We start from the raw sequence: 9,376 nt of genomic DNA, 5'->3' as shown, positions 1-9,376 counted from the left end.
GATAAAGATAAGTACTATGTGGATTGGACATCCTCATCATTCTATCTTTGAAAAATTATATTAAATTGATAAATTAGATAGTACAGTACATGTTTTGATTTTCACGCATGGTGATTTTGATACATATAAGGGTGTCCTAAGGATAATGCAAATCAAAGCTACTTGACGTGGGAAGTAGTACTATATGACTAACACTTCAAGACCTTACCTTTGACATAGATTTCAACACTGGGTTGGTATATTGGGTTGCAGCCTTGCAGGTTTGTTTACGTACAACCTAATAAGATATCATAGTCCAACAAGACTTTTTCACATACATGCAAAATATATTCTCCTTTTTGTATACAGAATTTGGGTGTTTGTGTGAACTTTATTATGTATGCTATCTAATACTTGGCAGAAACTTCTTTCTGAATTATAAGCCGAAGGTTGCAGAAGGCTATCACAAAAGACATGAGGAGACCGCCTCTCACCGGACGCCGACGCCCTCCCCGCTGCCGTCGCCGATGTGCTCCCCCGCTGGTCGCCGGATGCGGCAGCGGCTGGCGACGTCATGCAGACGATCGCCGGCGATAGCTAGTGGAGGCGGGGAAGGAGTCGGGTGCGAGGTGTGGATGGTGACGGGCGTTCGGCAGCAGCGGCTGCGGTGGTGGTGACCGTGTCTGTGGTCACCGGAGGCATGACGGCTTCGGTTGGCTAGCCGAGGGCGTGGCAGACGGCTACTTCTGGCTGGCGCGGCATTGTTTGGAGGAGGGGTCAAAGACCGGCTTGGCGCAGAGAGGCGCGGCCGATGGCAGCGGAGGCCGGCTTGGCACGAGAGGCGCGGGCAGCGGAGAGGGAGGCCGGCGTGGCGCAAGAGGCGCGGCCGATGGAGGGAGGTCGGACTGGTGCGAGAGGCGCGTCCGGTGGAGGAGGCCGGCTTGGCGCGAGAGGTGCGGCCGGCGGTGAAGGAGGCGACCTCGGTGTGAGGGAGAGCTGCCGGTGGGTGTGGCGCGGTCTTTGGCGCACGAAGGCTGGCCGGCGGGGGGCACCGGTGCTGGGGTCCCACATGTCGGCAGAGCTTGAATGGTGGTGGAGCATCGAGGCACCAGCCGTGGATTCGCAAGAGGGTGGTTACCGGGCGAAAGTCCAGTCTTGGCTCCTTTGAGCCCCGACGGACGGCGGCGGCGGTCTTTCCGTCGCTTCTCTTCTTGAAGACGTCGTTTTAGCATCCCCTAGGGGGCGATCTCGTCTGGGTTCTTTTGTTGGTCTAGCGGCGGTCGGTCACGCTTAGCGGCGGCCGGTCCGGTGCTTGCCTTCTCCTGGGCTTGTGTGTTGGCGCTGTCGATGTGTGGGTGGTGGTATATTTTTTCCTTTTTCCTCGTTACGACCCTCCAGGGTTGTAATCTTGTAATTTTTTCCTGCTCTATCAATAGAACTTCGCACCGTCTCGTGCGAGTCGTTCAAAAAAAAAAAGACATGAGGAAGTATCTTGCAGGTTGCAGCGCAATGATAATTCAGAAACTGATACAAACACAAAAGAGTAGCAGGAAGGAATGAGTAGGGAGTCGCTTTGCTTTAAAAAAAATGATAGAGCTTTCGCCGAAATATATAAAAAATGGAATTAACGAGGAATCGCCGTACCCATGGGGATCATTATAGTCACTAATGACTCAGCTTGTTGTGGATTAATCAACATGGTTCGTTAGATAATTCTGCATGATTATTGTATAGCCTCAGGCTAAACGTCAAGAGCAGCTCCCTTTCCCCACCTGCGTTTTGCCATTTTCCTGTTCCAAACAATGATTGGCCGGCTGATCGACAAAGAACAAGGACAACAAAATGTGATGAAAAAGAAGAGCTAAATGCGAGATCATATGGGTGAGTAGTCTCTTAAATTTGTAACATTGTGTGACAGAAACTCATCCACCACCATATATCATTCGATTTCTATGCGTGGGCGATGTGTATCAGATCATCATTGTCTGAACTTTTTTTTACTCTCTCCTAGTTTTGTTTTTGCATGATGCCCATGATCGATAGGTCACTTGCTCTTGTATATGCATGCAATGTATATACAATATAGTACTAATGTCAAATTTAAAATTCAGAACGTAACGTGTACAACATAAGCCAAGCAAGTATGTATTTTGAAAGCTCTGAAAAGATAAGGAAGGGAAGAAAGCATATTCCAGTTCAGATTAGACTACTGAGGTATTAGTCATGAATAAGTTATTTTCTGAAGCAAACAAAAAAAATGAAGCAAAGTCATGAATAAGTTGTGGGATGAATATCATTTTAAGCCGCGTGAGGTGCGAGCTTAACCAACCCTAGCTATGATGTTGTAAAATTAAGGTGCTACTAAAACAAATTCATGGAAGAATATCAACCATATGTACCCCTTTTTAAAAAAATTTACTTATCGTTCTAACAAATATTACATTAAATTAGGAAGTATGGCAAATTACATTAATACTCTACACAATCATCTTTTTCGCAGCAAACACTAAATTTTATTGGAAGAGTGCTAGTACTAGCATGCTACATTGATGAAATTAAGGTAAGAAAGAAAAGCATCTCTAAAAATGTTTTGGAATATGAGAACGATAATTATTTTAATAAAAAATAATGTTAAAAAACAACGAGTAAATTAAAACAGAGTATAGAGTATAGTGTTTTAGATGTGTTGCAGCTTCAAGTCTGAGAGGGAAGGCAATCATACCCTATGAAAAATGAATGGGATTTAGTGTTACATGTTCGCGTAAAATCATAAAGAACACTGTGATCTATATGTATAATCAAATGTGATATGGAATTAATAACACAAGCAAGATAAAGCATTAGATATTTAAAAGGTCAAACTGAATATTGACAAACGTATGTGAGATAAACAGACAACATATGTTGTGATTTTTTAACCAGTTATAAGAGGTGTGATACCGAACACAAGTTGCTCAAGTTGAGACCAAAAACTCTATAGGTCTCAACCTCCCTATCCTGAGTCTATATACTAGGCACAATACTTAAAACACGTGTTAGAAAAATAGTTATATGTATGTGCTTAGTAGAAAAATAATAGTTAGTTGTAGATACGAGAATACGAGATGGCCAGATGGATAAACATGTACAGCTAATTAAATTGGTCTCCACGCTCCATTCTCAGTTTGTTTCTATAGGACATCTTTTCATTATAAAAAGTCTTTAAGACTAAACTTTAATTGTTGGTTCTCCATTACCTACAAAACTAATATATGGAAAACACTTAATTAATAGAAATATAAATCTGTTGATATATTTTTACATTAAATTAGTAATTTGATTAATCATTGGCCAAATGTATAAGATTAGATTTTTCCAATGGGTGGTGCAACGATTCTATAAACTATGCTTTATGAAGGTCGAAGGCTTTTTTTTTTTTGCTAAAAGGCGCAATAATTTTCAGGTGTAAATCTTTAAATGCCCTAACTGAGAAATACTTCTATTGGATATATAATAAGTCTTTTCATCCATCACGATGAATATAATTTAACAACAAAATAAGATAGAGATCCTTAAGTAGAAATTGAGAGGCGTGCATCATATTTTTTTAATGATAAATCCCCTCCAGTTTTGAATAGATAACATCGTTGACTTTTTAACATGCGTTTATTGATCATTTTATTTAGAAATTTTACGCAATTATGCGAAAATGTAAGTCATACTTAGAATATCTTTACCAAGAAATCAAGTCATGGGAAAATAAATAATAATTCTGTAACTTTTTAAATACGACGAATGATTAAATATGTATTTAAAAAGTCAATGACGTAGATAGTAATAAATTATGGTACTCCGGACTAAAATATCTCAAAAAGTTAATCTTATGTCCTTATCGCTGCTAAAGAAATCGGATGTTCTGATTATTATTATTAGAAAAACTGAAAAGGATTTGGTAAACCTGCACAATAGCATGAGCCAGTACATCTATCTCATTGTAACTGTAGTTGAACAGACCTGGCAGATACAAAGATTCCCAACATATCCCTCCCTATCCAAATAATCGTGCTTATCTCTTATGTGATTCCGCTTTTTGACCGCTAGACAACATTCAAAACAAAAGCTCTACTCTCTTATAGCGATGCCCACCCATTTCTCACAAATATCATGCAAAAAGCTATAAAAATTGTGAAACCTTTTAACATCATTAATAGAATATGCAAAGACCATTCTCTAAAAGAAGGGTAATACACCATTCAGCGAAAATGGGTCTATATTAGATTTGATATATACGTACAGAATAAAATCTGACTACAAATAATAAATAGATAATGCTGATGATTTTGATACATAATATTTGACTATTCATCATACTAGTTTCGTTTATTTTGTTATGACTTATTTTATTATTATACTTTAAACATTACTTATATCTTTGTATATTTTACACTGAATGTTTGAAAGATCAAACATTATGTAAAAAAAAAGTCAACAACATCATCTACTAAAAACAGAAGAAATATGCTAGTAGATATATTGAAAATCTTATACATATATTTACTTCTAATCCCTCTATTTCCGAATATAAGTACTACGTATGTACCAAAATATATTACTCCCCCCGGTTCCATAATTCTTGATATTTTAGATAATGACTCAATCTCCAAAATATATCTTTGATCCTGTTTTTCTATTATAATATATACAATCAATAAATACATGTTTACTTTTACTATAGTATTTTAAAAGATAAATCTATATATGTCATTCTAGTTCTTTAGACATTTAAATAATTTTAAAGATATTGATATTCAAAGTTACAAAAAAATTGACCTCAAACTTATCCAGAACGTCAAAAATTATGAAATGAAACCAGAGAGAGTAACTTTTTTTGGGGGATGGAGGTAGTATTTCTAAGATTTAAATTTTGTAGACAATATAAGCATTTATAGGACACTTCAATGTACATGAATCTAAGCAAGCCAAATTTTCAAATTTGACCAATAAGATAACTGAAAAAAAATGCCTTTTACTCTCTTTGTACTCGAGATTTATTTTTTACTTAAACAACCTAAAAATGCTTATTTCTATGAACGGAGGGAGTAATAATTTGAGAAGTGAAAGCATGTAGTTCTATTTTGCATAGCTCTAGCTCTAACTCTATCTCTTCTGGAGCTGAAGTCCAGCCAAATAATTTTTAGTCCACTCACCTAAAGCACTATCATAAAATAAACTAGAAATGTGTAACTGGGTTTAGGTTGTGAAAACTTCACTACAGATCCAACTACTAAACCTAAATTTAGAAGTTCGACCTTAACTAATTACCAAACAGATCGTACCCCACCATAAGAATCCCTCTACAGTCAAAAGTGCTTTTATCCTCCGCTGTCACCGTGTCACCGCCAGTCCGCCAGTCGAGAGTCGACCACCCTCTCCCCCTTTTTCCGCTCACCGCACGCGCCATGCGAATGCATGCATCGATCAGCGTCGATCCGTCAATCCATCCACCGCTGGTTAACAGTGCGCATGAACATGCGCGGGACGGGAGACTCCTTTTGTTTGTCACTTTCCGCCCTCCTCGCCTATTTAAGCCGTCTCCCTCTTCCCCGCCTGAAGTTTCTTCCCTTCGTCCTCGTCTCCTCGACCTCACCACCCGTCCATCCCTACCTACCTCCCTACGGATTGGTCGCCATGCTAGAGAACCAGAGGCAAGCGGAGGTATGTACCTAGCTAGCTTAGCTAGCTTGACGAGGTCGGTGTGAGATTTGGTAGCTCACGTTTGATAGCTGATTCGTGTGTTTGTGTGTGGCTAGGTTCTTTGGCCGAGGCTGGTGGCGAACAAGCTCTTCAGGAAGCCATCCGGCAGCCATGCCTTCGTCGCCGACTTCCCGATGGCCGTTGATGACGACTTCGATGGCGAGGCGGTGCCGGCGGCGGTGGAGTCGTTCGACGACGATGGTTGCAGCCCCGACGCCGACGCCTGCCGCAGCGTGAAGCGGCCGCGGCCGCGGCCGCAGCAGCGAGCGAGCAACAAGACGCTCAAGTACAGGTACATATGGCGCTCGATCGGTCAAGCTTTCATTACGATGTAGCAGCGCGCCGCGCCAGCCATTAGTTGGCTTGGACTACTCATGGCGTCTTGATTAATTAGTCGATCTCACTCGCGACGTCGTCGTCTCGTCTGCAGGCTGTTCGCGAGCACGTGGAACGTCGGCGGCGTCGCGCCACCGGACGACCTCGACCTGTCGGACTGGCTCGACACGAGGAACGCCGCCTACGACATCTACGTCCTCGGGTAAGCAACCATAAGTGCAGTAGTGGAGCTCGATCATGCCGGTGGCGGCCATCAATAGCTGATCATGGATTCATGGTCGCAAATGGCGCATGCAGATTCCAGGAGGTGGTGCCGTTGAGCGCGCGGAACGTGCTGGGCGCGGACAAGAAGCGCGTCGGGATGCGCTGGAACGAGCTCGTGCGCGCGGCGCTGAACCGGTCGTCGCCGTCGGCGCCGAACTCCTCCCGTGACCAGAGAGAGGCCAAGGGCACCGGCGGCGGCGCAGCCGCAGCCGCAGCCGGAGGAGGGGAGATAAAGCAGCAGGCGGCGCAGCAGAAGGTTCACCCGGTGCGGGGCGGCATCGGCGGCGGTGGCGGCGAGCTCGCCTGCAGGGACTACCGGTGCGTGGTGAGCAAGCAGATGGTCGGCATCCTCCTCACCGTCTGGGTCCGCGCCGACCTCGCCCGCTTCGTCCGCCGCGCCAGCGTCTCCTGCGTCGGCTGCGGCGTCATGGGCTGCCTCGGCAACAAGGTACCCTACCCCTGACCTATCATTCCGCCATTGCTCACCACACGCCACGCGCGCGCGCGCGCGCGGCGAGCCGCGCCGCGAGGGGAATGAATTGTACCTAACACGCACGGCATCGATGGATCGCCACGGGTGCATGGCTGTGCCTGGACGTGCAGGGCGCCGTGTCCGTCAGGTTCTGGCTCCACGACACGAGCTTCTGCGTGGCGTGCTGCCACCTCGCGTCCGGCGGCCGCGACGGCGACGAGGCGCACCGCAACGCCGACGCCACGGAGATCCTCTCCCGGACGACCTTCCCCCGGGGGCACTCGCTCAACCTCCCCCAGAAGATTCTAGACCACGAGTAAGCAAACGCACACACCCCTCCCACTTGATCATTCATCGACCTCTTCAAAATCCTATTTTTCCTTTCATTTTTGACCCAAATTAAAACACATTTTTTTGTGCACGCTGAAAATCGAAGCATACTAGAATTGCAGGGAAGAAACACATCGCTGTCGCTGACTAATTAAAGAGCTGGAAATAAGAAGCATTGAGCTGACTGACAGACACCCAAGCATGCATGTATATCCGTCAGCTAAATTACCATACAGCGACCGTTGTTACGGCCTGTGCACACGACGGCAACCGTACTAATTTAATCCGGTGGTTGAACCGTCCACGGTACCGGTAAAAATCGAGGATTAGGTATTGCTGTATCTAGGATTTGCGTAGCATAAGATACTAGTCATTAGCGGTAATAGTTGCATACGTAGCATACAGTAGACAATTAGGCACAGTAAATTAATTAACTTCTTCCAAGCACTACAAATATCTGCCGTATCGTCGACTGTTTTATATACCGACACCGGTAGTCAACAACGTAGTATAAAATCGCATCGATTTTAGACGGTAATTAACTAGTGGCAATTAACATGCTTTTGATCGTTCGTTTAGTTTCTTTCACCGGCCTTCATGACGACGACATTTCAAATCAAAGCAATCATCAGGCATTCAGGCGGGCTTTGACTAATCTGAATATCTGACGGATGATTAATGATTGATTCTTCGTTTACTCCTGTGGATGCAGCCGAGTGATCCTGCTTGGGGACCTCAACTACAGGATCTCCCTGCCGGAGGCGAAGACGAGGTTGCTGGTGGAGAGGCAGGACTGGAAGACGCTGCTCGAAAATGACCAGGCATGCAACACGCATGAATCCAAATCAATCAATCAATCAATCTCCAAATTAAATTAGTACCAATCATACTGAACGTGTTGTTGATTCTGAATAATTTGCAGCTGCGAAGCGAGGTGGAATCGGAAGGAGGCGCATTCCATGGCTGGAACGAGGGTGCCATCGCCTTCTCGCCGACGTACAAGTACTACCCCAACTCCGACACCTACTACGGCTGCGCCTCCCATGGCAGGAAAGGCGAGAAGCGGCGCGCGCCGGCGTGGTAAGCCAGAGAAAGAAAGAAAAAGAAAAACGGCTGAAATAGCGTGAGATTCCGGCGAGATCCGCGGCTAACCGGCGGCCGCCGCCGTTCTTTTTTTTTTTCTTTTCAGGTGTGACCGGATACTATGGCGCGGCGCCGGGCTGAAGCAGAAGCGGTACGACCGGTGCGAGTCGCGGCTGTCGGACCACCGGCCGGTGAGGGCGCTGTTCGAGGTGGAGGTGGGGGCGCCGAGGAGGAACCTCAACTCGCTGCGGAGCTTCTTCCTGTCGGAGAGGTTCGACGGCGGGAGGAGCGCCGCCGCCGACCTGCTCCGGGAGGATGGCACCGCCAGCAGCGCGAGATTCGGCGACACCATTTGATGCTTTCTTGCAGATAAACAGAGAGAGGATCAGTGGAAGAAGAGGATGAGAGATCTAGAGAAAGAGAATCAGAGAGACAGAGAGGGTGTAATGTAAATTGATTATTCTGTCCTGAGTAAATGTTCGTATATAATCTGCAGTATAGCTAGGATACAGACTGTTCCTGACTTCCTGTAACTATACATATGTACTCTTCATGATCAGAAATTCACAATACCAGATCAATTTGTCTAGAATTTGCTTGGATGAACAGCTAAACACAAATTCACTGTGAAACCACCTTAGGGAGGATTAGATTTGTGCATACGTGGCCATGAAGCAAGTGTAAATAGAGGCTGGCGTCAACGTTACGTTTCATTGGGCGTTGTTTTTGGCTGCTTCAGGGCTTGTAAGCTTAACAAATGAATGGAAGAACAATGCAAGTGGCGAGTATCTTAATGGAATGAAGAACAGCTAAAGCAAGTGTGCTTCAAATCGCAAAACAAGTGGGATACAATTTATGAGGTGAGACAAATTCAGCGCCATAATTCCGTCAGACCTTGGGTATTCTGAACCTCTAATAATCTTCTTATTCTATATATCCGGCATTGGATTTAGCTGTACATGTGTACACAGTAATACCTTCCAAAAGAGCTATTGTGGCATTGTCATGGCCTCATGGACCATCCCAAATTGCTCACTACACACACTTACTAGTGGTGGTCAGTCTCAATCCACCACCCTAAATTCAAGGGTTCTGCTAAGACTGTCCCCTCTTCTTGTTTTCTGCTGCTTGTTCCTTCTATTTGTCAGTATTCTGCAGAACAAATGAAGTGATCCAAGA

The 9,376-nt window shown here is 44.9% G+C and overlaps 1 protein-coding gene across 1 annotated transcript; it reads left to right on the top strand.

The window, feature by feature from the left end:
- The first annotated feature begins 5,567 nt into the window (after positions 1 to 5,567).
- Positions 5,568 to 8,789, top strand: LOC4332194 (type IV inositol polyphosphate 5-phosphatase 9). The gene is made up of 8 exons (XM_015772961.2): positions 5,568 to 5,673; positions 5,769 to 6,004; positions 6,143 to 6,250; positions 6,346 to 6,760; positions 6,916 to 7,100; positions 7,827 to 7,935; positions 8,037 to 8,194; positions 8,304 to 8,789. The coding sequence occupies exons 1-8, from the start codon at positions 5,647 to 5,649 to the stop codon at positions 8,551 to 8,553; spliced, it is 1,488 nt and encodes a 495-aa protein (XP_015628447.1). The 5' UTR covers positions 5,568 to 5,646; the 3' UTR covers positions 8,554 to 8,789.
- The last annotated feature ends 587 nt before the right edge of the window (positions 8,790 to 9,376 follow it).

Source organism: Oryza sativa, chromosome 3, assembly GCF_034140825.1.
Source record: "Oryza sativa Japonica Group chromosome 3, ASM3414082v1".
Classification (NCBI taxonomy): Eukaryota; Viridiplantae; Streptophyta; class Magnoliopsida; order Poales; family Poaceae; genus Oryza; species Oryza sativa.
Note: the sequence above shows the minus strand (reverse complement) of the source record. Positions and strands in the feature narration are given on the sequence as shown.